Source organism: Anomalospiza imberbis, chromosome 18, assembly GCF_031753505.1.
Source record: "Anomalospiza imberbis isolate Cuckoo-Finch-1a 21T00152 chromosome 18, ASM3175350v1, whole genome shotgun sequence".
NCBI lineage: Eukaryota > Metazoa > Chordata > Aves > Passeriformes > Viduidae > Anomalospiza > Anomalospiza imberbis.
Window position 1 is genome coordinate 11,562,636 of NC_089698.1, and position 19,590 is coordinate 11,582,225.

At 41.0% G+C, this 19,590-nt stretch overlaps 1 protein-coding gene across 1 annotated transcript; it reads left to right on the forward strand.

Moving 5' to 3' along the window:
• The first annotated feature begins 6,923 nt into the window (after positions 1-6,923).
• UPB1 (beta-ureidopropionase 1) lies at positions 6,924-19,462 on the forward strand. The gene is made up of 10 exons (XM_068209080.1): positions 6,924-7,049; positions 7,690-7,861; positions 9,310-9,397; positions 10,101-10,195; positions 10,448-10,609; positions 13,545-13,714; positions 14,381-14,462; positions 15,296-15,338; positions 16,090-16,244; positions 19,012-19,462. Exons 1-10 carry the CDS (start codon positions 6,949-6,951, stop codon positions 19,093-19,095), a joined length of 1,152 nt encoding a protein of 383 aa, XP_068065181.1. The 5' UTR covers positions 6,924-6,948; the 3' UTR covers positions 19,096-19,462.
• The last annotated feature ends 128 nt before the right edge of the window (positions 19,463-19,590 follow it).

Genomic DNA, 19,590 nt, shown 5'->3' on the forward strand with positions numbered 1-19,590 from the left:
CAGAGGCAAATCAATCCTTGCAGATCCCCTCTTGCCGTGGTGCACAGCTGCTGTCTCATTTTCTCATTTGAAGTTTTCAGTTTGTGCCATTACAAGTCCGCAGACATTTGTATGGGCTCAGGAAAGACAGTTGAATGTGTTACACTCTTCATAAACACACCTTCCTCCTTCCTCATGTGCCAGCAGCACGTCAGCAGCAAGTATAACTTTCCTGTGCAGGAATGGCTTTGATAAAAGGTACACTAATAAGATATACTCCATTGACGAGTTATTTCTGGCACAGACAGAGCTGGAAGGAAGTCAGAATTACACACAGACACTCTTTGGCCTGGGAAGGTCTGAGAACCCTTTAAACACTTGGCTCAGAAATGGCTCTTTTCCTTTTATCTAGGAGATTTTTCCTTCCCTGTTAAGTTAATTAAACTTCTGTTTTGTCTTCCTCATGCCCTTTTGCCAGCATCTAGGCTGTTCATGAAGAAACCAGTTCAATAACCATCATTTAGTGTCAAGGTTATGTTCCTACTGTTTGTTTGCCAAGTGCAGCTGCAGCCGTCTGCCCAATTTCACATGTTGCTGTGAGCCAGAGATACTGGCCTTCACTACACAAATGTGCCGTTGAGGCCTCACAGCATCCTTTCCATGAGTTGTCCTTAAAATATGGCAAGTTTTGTTGTCTTCCCACTTCTCTGAAAAAGGGGCTTGTTTATACCAAACAACTGATTTGGGTTGCAGTGAAATCTGCAGTCCAAGTGAGATATTATCTCTGGTTAGTGCCCTGTATTCTCAGTATTATCACTATTCTCACTGTGGAATAAAGTATGTTGCTCAGAAATAAACTCTAGAGAAGATCAGATTATTCTCAAGCAGAAGTTTCCGGGCTGGGTGTGTCAGTCCCTGTGTATAAAACCTCTGAAATCCTGAGAGACTGTGTCCAGGTGTCAGGGGTATGGATCAACTCATTGGGCAAATTCAGTTGAAGGGTTGAAGCCCCTTTGCCACTTCTTAGCACAAAACTGTGCTCCCCTATCAAGGTGCAGCAGATGCATCCCACAGATGCTCCCGTTTTTCTTCCCTCTCCTGCCACTGAAATCCCTCTGCAGGTCTAGTTCCTTCTGCTCAGTGGGAGCTGTGAGTTGAATGGCTTTGGTGAGAGACTAATGAGGAAGTATTTTAATAAGAATGTCCTGTCTTTGGGCCAGCCTGTGCAACCTGCACTGGAGGTCCTTTTATACAGGGCCTGTATGAGAGATCTAACATGTCTTCCCTAATAATTCTAGTGGTGGGAAGGGTCTCATCCTCTGTGAGAGAGAGCCTTACTGTAATTTCCTCAATCTCAGCAAGAATGCCTTTCCAGAAAAATAAGGTGTTGACTTGTAGTGGATGTTGCTGTTCCTTTTGTGCTGTCAAGTGTGAAACTAAAGATTAATGTAGAACTCTATTGACTGCTGCATGCAGGTTTTGATCTGCCTGAAAAATATTCAGTGCCTCTCCTAAAAGGTATCCATTTGGTGTCCAGTTCAGTGGACAAGTTCTGGAAACAAACCTCTTCAAGGCCCTTGTTGGGTTGCTTTGAATACCATCAAACCCCAAGCCATTCAACTGAGAGCCAGGGCAGTGTATTGAATCATTTAATACCACTTTGCCACTGGCCTGGTTCTAGGTGAGAGCTTTGGTTAATAGCTTAAACAAAGATCTCACCTAGAAAATAATGGTTTTGGGGCCATCTAATAAACTTGCCTGGAACAATTTGCAGGTTTTTGCATGAAATAATTTTTCAATTACTTTTTTTGCCCTTAAGGGCAATGTAAGGCTCCTGTATTCTGCATTTGGTTTTAACTTGGATGGCTCTGAGGTAGCTGTTTGGGATTACATTACAATCAGATCCTTTATGCAGGGTTAAATGACTGAAAATTGTCCTTTTCAGAATTTCAAACAAACTCCCATTCCTTTCAATATGGTATCTCCAGCAAAAGCTTTTCCAAAGTTCATACAATTCACATAGAGCTTCCACTCAGAGGGGAAATCCTTGAGGATTTTGAAGTTAGCCCTGTGATAAATTCAAGCCCATCTTTCTCAAAATCATATCACTCAATTCCAAATTAGTTGTTTGCTAATTCCATTGTCTAACAATATTCTTGACAGGAATTGGGCAGTATAGAAATGTCACGTTCCAGACTCTTCCTCATCTCTCCAGCTCTTGCACTTTGAAATACCTAGTTTCTGCAAGGATTGAAACAAAAGATCTTTCTCCTCCTGTGAGGGGAGCGACATCTTCCTCTTCCCAGATTACACCTAAAATTCATTTTGGTATAGACTACTACCCCCTTTGATGGAGGATTAGAACACTATTTATAGTAGGTACTTAAAACCGGGCTTCCTGAACCCGTGGAAAACAAATGCGCCAGATTTTATTCTTTTGTTCTTTTAATAAACTGTCCGTGAGATTCTTCCCCTCCCCTCCTTTCCTGCTGGTTTACTTGCATTCTTATATGTTCAGTGTTTTGCTCTTCTGTCTTTGTTCCAGTTTATCAGCAATTTACACACAGTTGTTTCCCAGACTCCATGATTTCAACAGCAAAAATAACACTGACCTTTTGAGCCCATGAGCAATCATGTTGGTGGTAATTTAGCATAAAGTTACAGTAATGAACAAGAACTGTGCTCTTAAATGTTAGATCACTAAATGCGTTTTATGAGTCTTTATTACTTCTTTAATGCACTTCCTGTGCACCAGGGAGACAGCCATATTCCGGGGGAAGATGAAGTTTTTAATTGGCAAAGTAGCCAATTTGCGAATCCCTTCTGCTTTAAGGATACATTTTCAGGTGTGAGTCAGTGAAAGCAATCAGGGAAAATGTTTCTAGCTAGAAAGACAACAGCACTAACAACAGAAGGGATCTTCCAAAGATATATTAACTCTGAAAACTGTGAGCTGGGCTTTTCCTGTGGAAGGGAGAGGAGAGTGGCTAAAAACTTAGATTTCACTGCTCAGATTTGGGGCTGCCTGGGGACTGCTTTGGTCCCAGGCATGCCTGAGAGCAGACAAAGTGTATTGTCAACAATAAACTTCCTCAGTTTTCAGCCACTTCCCCTCACCCAGCCTTCAGAACAGCAGGAAGCCAAAAACAGAGGACACAAAGCCAGCTAGATGAGGTTTGTAATTTGGTTCTGCTGCTCTGTAGGTGATTGTACCTATGGCTGTTGCAGAGTTCACAGTTAAGACAGGTAATCTAAATGCAGGCTGGAGTTTTCCATCCATATCAAAATCCTCAACTTCACTTTAGCTTAAGTTTACATGCAGACCCATTTCTAAAATGGATAACAGTGCTTGTAAGGATTTAAGTAGAATTAGGGAGAGAGCTTTGTCTGTAAAATACCCAAACCCCAAAAGCCCCACCAGAGCTGTGTTATTAGCAAGAGGTCATGGTACAAAGGAGTGACTTTAAACCAGAGAATTTTGGTTTTCCTGCATCACAGCACCCTTAAACCAAAGCAGGAGAGACAGGAAGGCGGCTACCAACTCCCTTCTTTTAGCTGTGTATTAAGGAGCCTGAAGCTAGTGTTTTATCTTCCCTCTATATTTTAGACCTTCTCCTCTCCTACACTTCTATTATGCTAATTCCCCTTCACTGCCTGTCTCTTACACTTGAAATGTTTTGAATCAGGTGTGTTTTGAGATAATTGTGTTATATTTCCACATGAAGCAAGGGAATTTGTATTTGAGGTGAAGCAAAGACCTGACTGCAGTAGAATTCAGTACTTTATTTTGTGGCCACTGGAAGAGGACATCGTAGAAGATAATTTTCATGGGTATTGCAGCATTAAAAAAGCAAGCTTAGACAGAGCACCAACATCATGTGCCCTTGCAGGACACATCTGTGTGCACCCAAATCCCTTGATAGGTGTTAATGACCAGCAGCATGACACTGGGGATATCTGAGGCAGGTACTGGGTTAGGGACATGAGATATTAATTTATTTAGCTGCTCTGGAGAACTCTGTGTGACCAATTTCAAGGACTGACGTGCAAAGAAAGTGTCAGAAACATGATTCACATGATGATAGTAGCAGTGTTTGTAAGAAGCTGGGTGTTTCAGAGGGAGTACTTATACTGCTACTGCCTTAGGAAGGACAGAGAAATGCTGCCTCTAATCCTCCCTATGAGCACTGGTTTGTGATGCTGTTCAGCCTTTCCTCCTATCTTGGGCTACAGCAGAAAGACTTTGTTTGTTTGTTTAAATCTTTTCTTGGGTCTTTCCCAATTTTAGCCTGAACTCCAGATATTTGGCTCTTAAATTCATTCTCCAGGGTGCTTCTGACTAATGCCAGGGTGCTATTGTGGGGTTTTACAGGAACTCTTGGGAACAGTTGCAGCACAGAGTTGTGGACCGGCACTACCAAAGTCCAGTTTTAGCTCTGCAATGGTGTGTCTGTGCAACGCAGGGTTTCAGCACAGAAACACACAAGAACTGTTTCTCTACAGACTGCACTGTGTGGTCTTGACTTCTACACCCAACTTTATGGACCACCCTGACTGAGGGCAGTGGAGATGAAAAGCATGTGCACTTCAGAACTGTTTTGCAGGAATTTCCCCTCGTTTTGAAGTGCTTTTATTCCATAAAATACTTATTTTCCTCTAAATCAGTTATTACAGTTTGGGTTCATACCAAAAGTTTCAGCTGTTTCCCAAAACAATTACTTGGTCCAGGTAATGCAGAACTGGGAAGAAGTTTAAATACAGAGGTTTGAAGAAGTCAGAATCAGAACTGGGATCTGGATTCAAGCATCCTACTTAACAGATAATTGCAATGACTGAGGTAGAACATTCAGACTTAAATCCAAGCCCTCTAATATGCTTTGTCTGGGATATGGAAGGCATCTTCCTTTATTAGGTTACTTTCCTGCTCAACATTAACATTTCGTGCTTTGAAGGTTTATTGTGTTGGCTGGAGTTATACCTTTATATACACACAGTCCCTATGGAATAGCCTGGTCTCCTTTCATCATTATTAGTAATTCTAGGCTTGTCATTTCCTATTCATGCAGTCTGGACCTCACCGCGTTGTTGCAGGATGGTTGATACAGTGCACAGGAAATGTTCTGTTTTTTCAGGTCTCCACTGATCCTAAGTATTCTTTTCAGGGGCTTCAGTTTTATTGCCATGAGGTCCATTTCCTACATGTAGTACAATTTACTAAATTACAAATAAACAAGGCACCAATAGAGAAGTCAGTGAAAGTTCACACTAAGAATAGAACTTGAAGAGAAAAGTTCAGTTATGTGACCTTCTTCAGGAGCTGGATACAAAATAGACCTGCTGTTTTTCCCTTTAATTTGCAGTCCAGGCAGAAAAGAACTTGAACAGTTCCCAGAGAAACCCAGGCCCTTCTGTTTGTTTCTATGAATCCTCCAGAAATGCTTTATCTGTTGACATCCTGGCTAGGCTGATACAGAAATGAACTTACTTGGCCCCCTCATTTCCCCCCTATTTTTTCATTGATCTCCCTCCCTGCAATGTTTAAAGATCTGCCAGCCATGAACAGAACAAAATGTTACAGATAGGTACCTTTAAAATTGCCCATTAAAGAAAATTAGGATCATCAGACGAAAAATCTAATGTATGTATCAGTCACTGCTTATTATCACCCTTCGGAAACAAGTTTGGGAAAGAAAAGTAATTCCACTGAAACTTTTTTGGTTAAAAAGGGTGAATTAGAGAGAAAGAATCATGTGTCTCCAAATGCTTTGATGAAACCAGACTACTCCTGGACACTTTCTGCCTAAAGTTAAATATTAGACACTCTCTCCCTGACATGCTTTTTTTTAATTTAGTCTAAAAGGCTTAATATTTAACTCAAAATACCTAACAACTGAAATGCTAAGTGCTGAAAGTTGTTACATCCTCCAGCAGATACATAAAGCAGTGCTTAAACTCAGTGGGATATATTTAGAGAAGTGTAACCATCCCTGGACTTCGTGTTCCACTCGAATGAGAAACCCGGTTGCTATGCTGTGAACTTCTGTGTGTTTTGAAGCAGAAGGCACGGCCAGTGGTTCAGTGGGAATAACTGCTTTTAACAGGGTGTCTGCCTTTGGACCTGCAAGATGTCCTTTATTTGATGCACTTGTATTTTGTCCCAGATCATGGTCTTAATTGGTTCAATCCTTTATCTGACATTAAGTCTGGTTTTGGGATGGATTTCCAATTATAATGGATCTCAAAATCCATGTTAAACTCAAAGTTAATTATTATTGGCTCCTGTTGGATTTTACTGCAACTTCAATGGACACACACGTACCCCTGAGAACCACTGCCATTTTATGACTTATTTCCAAGCCTTTTTGCCAGACAGGTATCATTAGAAAAAAGTCCTAAAGGTGTTCTGCTTTTAGATGAGTTACATCCAAAGCACAAGAGTTGGTCCAGAAGTGGTAAGTAGCCAGGAACAGCCACATCCCCTTGATATCCCATCAGCTGGACACATGGAACCAAGGCCGGTGGTCTTTCTCCTTTCCTTACCTCTCCTTTCCTTCCTCCTCACCTTTTCTCTTCATTCCCTTCTTCTTCTTCTCCTTCTCCTTCCCTTTCCCTCTTTTTCCCTATCCCTCCCCCTTTTTCTCTCTTTCTACTCTGCGTTCACATAGTAGGTCAGGGACCAACATGACGGATTTCCACGCCAAGTGACTTTCTGTGGACTCTCCGACTTTTGTGGGATCTTTCCCACCACGAACACTTACGAGTCCCGACCTGTCCGTGCCCCTCGGAGGCCGCACCCGCTCCCGGAGCGCCGAGAGTCCGCCAGCCGCGCACCGCCGCCCCTGAGGGCAGCGGCCGGCGCCGTCCCGCCAAAACCCGTGAGGGGAGCGGGGCGTGGCCGCCGGGGCCGCCCGGGGCAAAGGCCAGGGGCCCAGCGGGCGGCTGAGGGGCTGCGCGCGCTCGCCCTCCGCCATGGCGGCCGCGCTGGAGTCGCTGGAGTCGTGCCTGGAGCGGCACATCCCGCCCGGGGAACTCGCCGAGGTGAAGCGGATCCTCTATGGGGGCGAGGCCAGGTGCGCCACCGGGACAGGCTCGCCCCCCGCTCTGCGCGCTTCCGTCGCTCCTCTCCCCGGGCTCCGCGGGGATGTCCAGCCCGGGGGTGAGGGGAAGGAGGCAGTGTGAGGGCGGGTGTGCAAGACACTGGGCCGGGCTGAGGGGAAAAAGGAAGAGTAGGGCTTGTGGTACTGCAGTGAGGTGACTGGGGTATTTTGGAGGTGATCCAGGTGTGGGGAGCAGGGCAGTGTGAGAAGATGACGGACAGGGATGCAAGACCTGATGGGAATGGCGATATCGGGGTGATGGAGCCTGAAAAGTAGGGATTAAACTTGAGGAAAAGACATGGGAGGGAAAGTGTTTGTAATCCAGGTATGGCAGGCGGAAGACTGCGTGTATGTGCTCCTTGATTTCTGCAGCAAGGTGTTGGTGTCTGGGAATGACAGGAGGATGGTGGGCGATGGGTGACGCGGAGGTGAACGGTGAGATAGCACAAGAGCTGGTGCTGCCTGTGCCTTGGCTGATGGATGAGTGTTGGGCATGAGAGCTTGGGTGTCTCTGCAGGGTTAGGCAGAATTGTCATCCCCTTGGTCCATTGCATTCAGAGCAGAAAAAGAGAACATCTCGTCTTGAAATGTCTTTGTTTCCTGTTCAATCCAGAAAACTTGATTTGCCAACTGCTGCACTGTCAGCAGCTCAGGAAAGAGATTTTGAACTACAGGGCTATGGATTCGAAGCTGCTTTGGAGCAATTGAGAAGGCCACGTATTGTTCGAGTGGGACTGGTACAGAATAAAATTCCTCTTCCCACAGACACAGCAGTGGCAGTCCAGGTACACAGACTGGGACTGGGGCTGTTTCTATCTCCTCTTCTGCTCGATTGAGACATAACACAGTTCAGTTGTTGATTTTAGGAGCTATATCATTAAATGTCTAATGATTGCCTGGCAGTACAGGACCCATCACTACGGCAGAAGAGCATCCTGTAAGAAATTTGAGTGACACATTTGGTTTCATTGTTTCTCAGAAACATCTCGTGTTTACCTAGCACACCCAACCTGCTTGCAGTTTTTCCATAGCTAAATATTTAGTAGCTCATTTTATACATGAAAATCCTTTGCCTCTAAGATGAAACACAAAATCATTTACACAAAATCAAAAGGGATGGCAACGAGTGGAAACCACAGGTGCAGTTCTTGTTTTAATTGAGAAATGTTCCATTACAGGAAAATCCATTAGAGGAAACAGATTAATAAAGCTGTGTTCATTATTCTTTGTACAGCAGTGAGTGAAATCTTATTACAAGATAACATGGTTTAGTGGTGACTTGGCAGTGCTGGGTTAATGGTTGGACTTGGTTGATGATCTTAGAGGTCTATTCCAACATTAATTATTCTGAAACCATCATCTCTTAATATCTTGGACGCAGCAGCACTGAAGTGGCAAACACGTATAGAAATAGTCTCCTGAGAGTAGCTTTAAAAAAGGGAAAGAAAATACTGCATTTATAAAATCTCCTGGAGTAGTAGTTTTGTACAGTGACAGGACAGAACATTTCTGAAGTAATTTGTTTTGGAAAGATTACCTATCACAGATGCAAGTCATTAATTCAGTAAATGGATCAAGTTTGTGGATTCTTTATAACAGCTGTTGAATAAAGTACCAGCTATATTAATGATTTTACTTTATGAATAACTAGTTAACTATTTCTGTAAATCAGTATACAATTTTTGATTTCATAGGTCATGGCAGACTTGTCTTTATTCTTTTTTTTTTTTTTGAAACCTGAAAGTAGCAATGCAAAGTACTACACCTATGCTTATGTTTATGTAGAATACTCTAGAAAACTAATTAATAAATACTTTGAGGATTTTTCATGGTAATAATTACTTAGCTCTTAGGACAGAGGGCTTATCATCATCCTGTAGATTGTTTACAATGGGCAGCAAAATTACAGCTTCTGTTGATTCTGTTTAGATTTTCAGCTTTTTGCAAGTCAGGCAGCAGTGAATTTCCAGCTATATAAATGTTGCAACCATGAAATTAGAATCCCATTGGAATACTTTCTCTATTTTCAGTATCTAAATGCTTTTATAAATCTATGTCTGACTCTGTTACCAGTGTTCAGGAATGATACCTCGAGTTACTCCCCCTGAAAACAATGGCACTAAGTAGAGAGCAAGATAAACTCCTTGTGAACAAAGGGTGTAAAGCCAGGCAGTTGACACAGAGGTGAGTTAGAACGTGGCTTTTTTGATGGTGTGACATTTCTCACAATCAGGTGGCTGCTCTGCACAGACGCATCGAGGAGATCGTGGGAGTGGCTGCAATGTGTGGGGTCAACATTGTGTGTTTCCAGGAGGCCTGGAGTGAGTATCTTCTGTGGTTCCCTCTAGGCTGTCAGGTGTCAAGTGCCCTCTGTTTTAACAGGTGTCCTGTAAGTGAACGGTAGAAATCTTCCAGGATACAACAATTGACTGTAGTGATTTGCTTCCTAAAAGAAAACAGGAAAACCCAAAGAGTCTGAGGTAGCAGAACTGTATGGAACAGATATGAGGAGTCTGTTATATTAAAGATTGCCGTATGATATTTGGAGCTCCTTCCTGGCATCCTTTATGATCCTTTCCTCTTTTTTTTTCTCCTAAAACTTTGGTTTTTATTTTTCTAGACTGGTATGAATATTTTAAAAAATCTGTTTTTAATTAACATGGGGTGTTTGAGGCTTAAAAGAAGCAAAACCTTTCACTTTCATGGACAAGTGAAGGGCCATGAAATGTTTGTGAAAACAGGTTGTTCACAGTGTACACTAGTGATTGGGGTATTTTGTCTTTTTACCCCTGCTGAGACTTCACTAAATGCATCCATTTTCTTCTGGTTTGCCCTGTGTGAGCTCAAAACTCCTTGCCCTGGCTAAAAATATTTTTAAATAGCTTTTGCCTTTAAACAGTTGAAGGAAAACAGTTGAATCATTCTTAATTGTTTAATTTTTTATCCGTATTAATGCAAATATCATATATTTCTTGGGTGACATGAACATTTTTGTACATTTTGCCTTGCTTTGGTCTTTTCCAGCCATGCCCTTTGCTTTTTGTACAAGAGAGAAACTTCCTTGGACTGAATTTGCTGAGTCAGCAGAGGATGGGCCAACAACAAAATTCTGTCAAGAGGTAAAAAACCAACCAACCAAGCAAAATAAAGACTAACTGACATCATTTGAAGGAAAAGACAATATACCAGTGAACTGGCAGGCAGGATTTGCTGTATTTCTCACTCGTACCTGTGTTATTTAACATTTCTAGTTAACATGTAATGCTGTTTTACTTTTTCTTTTAATTAACTGCTTCCAGCTGGCTGTGGTGTCTGTCATTCTGGGGTACTGCAGGCTGTGTCTAATAGAGGAATTGTGTTCATTTGTGCAGCTTGCAAAGAAGTACAATATGGTTGTGGTGTCTCCAATCCTGGAGCGAGATGAACTGCATGGTGGAATTCTGTGGAACACTGCAGTGGTCATTTCTAATTCTGGAGCACTCCTTGGCAAAAGTAGGAAAAATCACATTCCAAGGGTTGGAGATTTCAATGAGGTAAGATGCAGCATTGTGACAATCAAGTTAGTCTTACCTTGCAGCTCTTGTTTGTGCCAGCACGTGTTGTATCAGAGTCACAGTGGCAGGAAATGCAACGCGTTTCTAAAAAATGTGGTTCGTGTACTGTTGAATCAGTTTTTCTGAGATGAAGTGATAGTTAATTTATCAAGAAGGAATAACTTTTGTGAGAGTGATGAGTCTTAAAGGAAAAATAACATTGAATCTTGTTAGGTACTCTTCCTTGGCCCAGTGAAACTGCAAAGTTATCAAGTATCCTTCAAAAGGATTGTTTAAGTTACAGCTGTGTTACGTTTGTTGTGCATGATTGGCTTGGGTAGTTCTGTCATGTATGCACATTGAACTTACTTTAATTTGCAGGGTAATTGTTTCATGAACATTACTTACCGCCTTTCTCTGTTTCTCTGTGAGGTTGTCTTGGAAATGACAGTTCTTTTGCTTGTGTTTATTCGAGCAGAATCCCTTAATTCATTGTGCCTCTGACTGAATAGCTGGTTTATGGCATCTTCTGTTCACTTATGGCATTATTGCAGCTGAAGCCCCCAGCAGGTTTTGGGCCATCCTCCAGAATCAGAAACTGAACTGGTAGTAAAGGCAATGAATGATAGATCTGAAATGTGTTTATCCATCCAAAGAAATTTCACAAGCAGAAAGATCAGGATTAAAAATTAACTGAAGTCTAAAAATACATTGTCTTACCTAACTAAATCTCTCCTTGTCAGCTAAAGTGAGTAATTAACAGAGGCATTTCTGCTAAGCACTGGAGGCTGCTGTATAGCTGCAGATGCTTTTGTTCCCTGTATGACTGCTCCCATCATCAAACTGAGGCTTCAGAACCTAAAGTGCTTTTTTGTTAATGTAAAAAGTTATTTTGAGTCTCAAAACTTTGTGTTCAAAGACCTCTGGAAGTTTTGACCTTGCTCCCAGACTTGATCAGGCTGGTTTGAGTTTCTCCAGAGGAGGCTGTTAATAGAATTCTACACAATGAATTTCTAGCACAGTCTGTCAGTCACCAGTCTTACCTTGTATTTTTAACAATTATTCTGATTCTTACTATTATTTTATCAGCTCTGTCCTTTAGCTAGCAAAAGTAGTAACTAAGAAATCCATTGGTTACTGTCCACATTTTTAAATTTATTCTTTATGTAATCCAACAAAAAAAAAAAATTCCTGTTGCTTGTGCTCAAATATGTCTTTCAGTTTTCCTGACAGTGTTTAGTGGAGAATCAACAGATTCCAAGAAACTCATTGTTTCCAGCTATGAAACTGTAATGAGAGACACCTAAAAAAAGAAAGTATTTTTACTTTCTCATGTGAAGTATAAATAGAGTTTCACTAAGAGTTTTGCATAGCTGCTAAAAGAAGTTAGTTCTTAGAACCCTAAATGCCAGAATTACTACAAAACTATCTGTTTATAGCTTCCAGATATACTATAATGATCTGGCATTTCTTCTTATAGCTACATGTTACAGAATCAAGTAGTGCTTACCCAAGACAGCACTGTCTTCAGCTGGCTTTGTTGGCAAAGCATTAAGTCCACTTTTCTGAGCTGAACAATTCTGATAAAGCAACTTCAGAAACCACCCAGGCTACAGGAAAAGATTATATTCATCTGTGTTACTTTAATGTTGTTTTCTTTATCAACAAAGTTAAACCTCAAGGAAATATCGAATTTGAAATTATTTCATGTGTGTTGTCTCTGTAGGGCAGATGGGAAAGGAGCCTTGTTAAAATCGTGCCCATTGAATGAGTAAGAACTAAATGGAAATGGCAAAGAGGTTGGTCTGTGGCCTATTCAGCTATGTGTGGGAGGCCTTATAAACAAAAATCAATCCTTCTTGAGACATCACAGTTTATTGCTGTGGAGAGGATTGTGACCTCTGGTGTGAAATAAAGAAATAGGAACTGATGAATTCCCTGAAGCAACAGCAGTCTTGTTTTTCTTCTGCTGTTGTAAGAAAAGAAACTGAGAATAGGAGAAAAAATGGAAATATATTCATTCAGCAGAACTGTTTTGAAAAAACTTGTGTGAGCACCCACCATGTGGTCTGCTGTCTACAGACATGAAAGGAGATCAAATCAGTGCCCAAGGGACTGTGCAATTTCCTGAGAACTGATAATAAATAAGAAACATGAGATGATTATTTTACTGGACATACTGAACCTGTAGCCCTTGGTTTCAGAAGGTGACTCTCCTGTGTCTATCATACCATTGGCCCACACTTACAGGAGGCCCAGGTTTGTTTCCCAGCTGTACCTGCTTGCTTTTGGCCTCAGGTGTTTCTACTTTCTTCAGGACCAATGGCAGTGGTGGTTACAAGGAACAGATAATTTCAATAAAGAGGGGTCTGCTTTACAGAACACTTTCCTTCTGTGATGAGAGACATGTCCTGGTGGGTCAGCATGGTGGATTGTGTCCCTTGCTCTTCTGTCTCAGATCAGCACCAAAGGATGCTGTCAGGAATCAGCCTGGCCACTGCAACTTGTGTGCTTGCTTGGGATCCTCAGTATTGTATAAGGAATGTTGGGTGATGTGTTTTGTCTCCTTATCTTCGGGTCTTTATCACTGTCTTTGTCCCTGTCTAAACCTGGTGATGGTACTCTCAGAAAGCAGCACGTTTTTGAAGTGCACTGCCTGCTGCATAAAAAAGTTTCTCTGCTTGAAAGGAAACATAAGAGTGTAATTTCAGTGAATACACACTCCTGCTGCTGCCTTGGCATTTCTGTATTCATCTTTTCTACTTGCCTAAGTGATTTTGTAAATCTCATCATATTATCTTCAGCTTTCTATCTACAGATTAAAAATCTTTTTTGGCTGGAGTTACTTCTTTGCACTTTTTAAGAAGTCTGCCTTTGTGGGTTTTGTTGTTTGGTTGGACTTTTTTCCTTTGTTTTTTCTTTTGTTTGTTTGTAGTCTACTTACTATATGGAAGGAAATACAGGACACCCAGTGTTTCAGACACAGTTTGGGACAATTGCTGTGAACATCTGCTATGGGCGCCACCACCCTCTGAACTGGCTCATGTATAGCATGAATGGAGCAGAGATCATCTTTAACCCTTCAGCCACTATAGGGACACTCAGGTAAAATCCAAAATGATCTGTGCCATTGCTCCCTTTCTGGGTTAACTGAACCTCTGAGCCCCTCACTGGGGCCTTAAAGGCACCTTGCTGAGGTCTTGGTGTAGTCTCATTGTTTTGCCTTCAAAAAGGAGCCTGCATTCTCCTCTACCAGGAATTTTGGGCTCCCAGTCTCCTCCCAGTAACTGATTCTCTTTCAGAACTTTACTGTACATCAGCAGGTCTCCTGTCTTTGAGACAGCATTAACCAGCATCCAGCTGGTATTCTGAAAACAGAGAATTTGTTTAGATTTTTTAATGTAATATTTTTGCTTTATAATAAGTAGTGGTCATGTTCAGACTTTTTTTACCAGCTTGCATTGTCCACCTAGGAATGTGGTATGAAATTGCAGTTTTTAGAACCAAGCTGAGATACCCTTTTCTGAGAAATGGTTTTTTAAATTGTTGGCAATTTTATGACTGTCAGGCCTCTTGAACCAGACTGGACTGGTGTAAACTGTCCCTTGAGATTAATCTTCTGCAGATTAACATTAATTGCGCCTGACTTGATTTCCTAAAAGCTAACTGTGGCTTCTTTGACAGAAAATGTGCAGTGTGAGACAGTGAGAGTCTAGATTTAGCACTGGAGTGTACAGTTAATGAATACCTGCTCCTCTCTCTGCGTTGCAGCGAGGCGCTGTGGCCGATTGAAGCCAGAAACGCTGCCATAGCCAATCACTGCTTCACGTGTGCCATCAACAGAGTAGGAACGGTTCGTATCTTCCCTGCTTCATTCCATCACTCAGGGCTTGGAGCATGAGTTCGTTCAAGGCAGGGGCTGCTAGCACTAGAATGCATGGGTTCCCCTGCTGGGGAACTGTACTAGGTTTATGATGTGATTTGAAGATGGACAGTGATGAAGAGACTGAGAGCTGTCTCTGTTGCTGGCAGCCTACTTTTTGGTTGCAGCTGTTTCCTGTTCTTGAATTGAATCTTTGTAAGAGGCACCCTCCCTTTTGCTAACTCTCCCAGTTTCTCTGGTGAAATCAGTATTCTTTTAGCCAAAATGAGCGAAAAATTAATACATCCTCAAGTCAACGGTACACAGCTTGTGGCTGTTGTACAGCTACTATCTCTTTCTGGGCTGTAAAATTCTAGAATGAAATGTAATAGCGCATGCAATAGGTCATTCTTACCTTCAGATTAGTCCAATTACGCTACATATAAATTTTTAAAATTAGATTCCCTGCAAAAATCCATAATTTTCCTTGCTGCTGTGTGAACATGTTTGCCTTTTTTTGTGATCCAGAAAGATATGTTTGGTTAAATATCTCCTCTTTTGCCTCTATAACGTTGTGAAATGAATACAAGGCATGTTCCCCAAAGTGTATGAACAACAGGCAGTGATACAAAAAGACCTTGTGTTCTATGCTATCCATCACAGAAACTAGGCCTCTCTGATTACTCCCTTCAGACAGTGCTGATCATGTGCCAGAAAAAAATATTTGTAGATTTATATAAACTCCCAAAATATGATAGACTAGCAAGGATTTCTTGAATGAAACGGAATTATACTGCCACCTATGGATTCCTCTTATTTCACAGGAATACTACAAAAACGCCTTTACTTCTGGAGATGGTGGAAAAGGTATGTTCAGAAATGACATTCAGTACCAGTTCCCAGATTTGCTGGAAATTAGAGAGAACGATCAATGAGGAGTATGAGATTTTCTTATATGTACTTATATGTTGAAACACAGAAATTTGTGCTGTGAAAACTGTGGCTGCTTGTGGCTCCATCTAGAGTGTGCCTAGGCCTTTTTTAGCCAGTTTTGGAGCTAAGTGTTTTTAGCAGCTGCATGAGAAAGGTCAGTAGGATCCATGGCTTAGCAGTACAACAAATGTGATTGATTTTTGGCACAACTCAAGAGTTGTGCAATATGAAATAACATCTTTCCTGTGCCTCAAATCCCAGTGTTTTCACCTCTGACCTTTTATTGAAAATAGAATGGGTGTATCTCTGTCAGCTGTTTTGAAAATGTATGATTTGACAATTAGAATTCATTTAAATGCTGAGTAAAAGGCAATGAAATCAAAGCCAGAGACTTTGATTTTGATTAAGTCCAGAGACTTAATAATGGGAAAGCATAATGGTACATTATTTGAAAGGCAATGCAAGGAGATTCTCCTGATAATTTGACGGTGTATTGTGCATGAAAATTACAACTAGCCAAAACTGCAGTTATTTTAGGATCATGCTGTGACTCTTCAAGATTATTATCTTGCCCAAAGGACAGTGAGTTCCCAAGAAATGGAGTCGGGTTTTGTGGGACACTGCATGCTAAGTTACATACCTATTTGCAGATGGCAATTACATGCTTTTTAAAAATTTCTCTAAGCACACCATGAGCTGGGCCATTTCTATGGCTCGAGTTACGTAGCCGCGCCAGACGGCAGCAGGACCCCGGGGCTCTCTCGCATTCAGGATGGGCTGCTGGTGGCAGAGATGGACCTAAACCTCTGCAGGCAAGTCAGTGACAAATGGAATTTTAAGGTAAGCCTGACTATAAAGGAAATACAATATTAGAACAAACAAGCTTTGATAATGATTCTATGATGTTACAATAGTTAAAAGGCAGCCTTTTATATTTTTTTTTTAGCAGTTCAGAGCTTAAATTGTTGAAGTAATTTAACAGGATGTTATGGAGGCCAAAAGCATAAATAGATTTGGAAAAGAAGTAGCTAAATTCAGGGAAACTAGGCCAGTAGCTTTCAAATGAGAACCCTAGCCTTGGGACCTTAACGTGGATTGCCAGCAGCTCTGAGGATTGCTGGGGGAAGAGTTTTGCGTTCCTTATGCACTGAACGTAGGCATTTGTTGCTGAGCTGAGGCAGGCATTGCATCTATCTAACATGGTACTATTGTATATTCTTAAAGGCTTTAATTGTCAGTTTTGGTGAAATTCAGTGAAAACCCAGACCTACAAGCTTCTGAAAACTTTCTGAAGGCAAAATTCTTGCAACGTTAACTTCTTGAATTTGTGGATATGTTGAAACTACAGAGAAGGAACTGTGTACTGTATATATTCATCTCTGAAGCATCTTAACACACTTTTGAATTTATCTAAATCAGATTAAGATAGCTGCAAGCCACTCCATATGGCTTTAACAAACCTTATTTATTACTATATTTTTTTTTGTATTCTGAGGTAAAGCTAATTTGATTCATCTTTCCAGAGGGCATAATTGGATTTAATTTGTCCAGCAGCAGTGCTGGTTGAAGAAATGGCTGCCCCAGCCCAGCAGCTTGCTAACCCTTCAGTTGTGCCAGTACAAGCTATGTGGGGTGCTATATTATATACTGATTTAGTGGAGTGACCAGATTTTTTTTTAAACAAACAACACTCTAGTTCCTTTTTTATTCTGATCAAGTTTACAGCAGGCCACACAGAGATCCTGTTGGAACAAAAAAACGAAAGTAGCAACTCTGGAAGTAGGCTTTGTTGGTGAAGAAGACACCTTGCTTGCTTCTGTGGAGACAGATCTTTTGTTCCAGTTCTCCGTTCTGCTTAAGACTAGAACCTTTTCCTAGTCACTCTTAAGATCAGCATGATTTGAATCCTAACAAAATAGACCAGAACGCCTGGCTAGCGGCTGTACAATATATGCAGGTTCTTCAGTGATCACCTAGTATCTAAAATAAGTAATCATTTGCAAGGAGTGTCATTTTTTGAACACCATGCTACTGCAAGCAGACATTTATTTTATAGAGCTGGTTTATATGCCTATTGTGCATTACAGAATGGTGCAGTATTCAAGATGTTTTGATGTCAGTTTGACATAAAAATGAAAAGTCTCTCTGGATTTGAAATGCTCAATAAGCTTTCTAATTAAAAAACCAGTAATTTCTCATCTAGAGCTTAATTTCTTTACTAATATTGCTAATCCATACATAGGGACTAAAACCAAGAAGTAATTTCAGATCATCTTCTGGAACAGAGTTTCATTTGTTATTTTACAGATGCCTGTGGAAGGCATGTGGTTGTTGCCATAATGAAATTAAGTTGTGCTGAGAGATTTAGGTTTTTAAGTCAGGCACGCATTTAGTTTTGCTTTGCCACATGAGTCTGAGGCCCTTACTGCAGAGTAGAGGCTTGGTGTGTCAGGAAGCACATGGAGCATTGCTTCTACCAGCTTAGGAGGGGTATCTGAACAAAAGCAATTGTATTGATTAGGAAAAACAAACAGTAAAAGCAAAACACTGGCCTTTGGCTCATTTGTGTAGAATTGTGTATTTTTTGTTGTCTTCAACTCCAGTGCTTTCAGCACCTTCATTTCATGTTGCTGGTGTGGAGTCCTATTGTTGGGGTTTAGCACATAAAGCACAGCTGTGGTTTTGTTTATGTGACAGGGGAGAGCTGTTTCCTTTTCCTCTCAGTTGTGAGAGGTAGTTCTTGCTGAGGGGAATGAGTAAGAGTGGTCACAGGTTTTCTCACCCACTGCAGAAAACCTTTAACAGCAAGTAGGAACCTATTTAACCTGCTCTGGTATCTGCAGTTTGTACCCAGCGATGCCTGAAAGGGACATTCAGTAGAATGTCTTTGCTAAGCTTAGAGCAGCAAAGGGGTTAAATTAAATAGAGATGTAATTTGCCTCTCTCAGAGCCATTGTTGTGGGCTGTGCACTCACAAGAGGATGATGGCATTACATCAGGTGCTGTATTGCAGCACTTCCAGCACTTGCTCTGTTGCCCAAACCATTGAGAGGTTGTATTGTTAACGGGTGAAGTAAGAGTAACCCCAACACTGTCAGTGGCTTATATGCAAACCTACTGCTGGCAGCAGGGTTCTTTGGTTGTCAAGGACATGACATGAAGCCCTAATTACAGAGACACTCCTTTGCCTTCATTGACATAACTTAAAAAATTGTTGATGCATAAGAAAGCAAGTCCACCTTTCACATTCAACTTTCAGCTAAAATAGCTATAATAAGTAGTAAGTCAGTGGACATGACTGTCACTGAAGGAGAGCTGCAAAACAGGAGGGTGTTAATTTAAAAGTTTGACTTTCAGGGTGGAACTACACTTCTTTTTTTGGATAGAAATACAGTCCTAGGCAACATAATACGAGTTCTTTTATAAAAAATAGTTTGTGCTAAGGCACTGGAGATCTTGATTTTGAGGGAATTATGGTTTTGATGTTTGGGACAATTAGATCAGGTATTGTCATAGGAAAAAACCAACCAGTGGATATAGGTATTTTCTACTGAAGTACTTTTGTAGCTTACTTGAAAGAACTGAAGCTTTGATTTTTCTTTTCCAGATGACTGGTAGATATGAAATGTATGCAGAAAGGCTCGCTGAAGCAATCCAGCCTTTCTTTATGCCCAATATCATCAAAGAGTAAGAGAGAGCATCTCATGACACTCAAATGTTACAAGACAAACTCAAAGTTACTGTTGGATTATAGCTTTACTGTGAATCACAAGATGCTGGTTTAATGTTGTCAGTTTAATTTCATATAGCCAATTTTAAATAATAGGAGTCAGAACTGTTACGTAAAATAATTGAAAATGGCTTCTTAATTGTTTGTCATTTACACTAATGAGTCTAAAGTTGTTCCTTGCTAGAAATACATCCAGTGTTTTTCTAGAGTAGATACACATACAGTGTACTCTGATACAGTTGATGGGATGAATTCAGAGGACATGAAAATTTTTACGTAAGCTTTGCATTGTACTTCTGTTTCTGCTTTCTGGTTTTTACCCTCTGCCCGAATGCATAATTTAGGGAGAAATGAGGCAGAAATTGTTTTCATCTGGGTTTTGATTGCTTTTTCTGCTTATGAACTACTTGATGCATTTCGGTTATAGCTGAGTAATGTACCAAACATCCCAGTTGT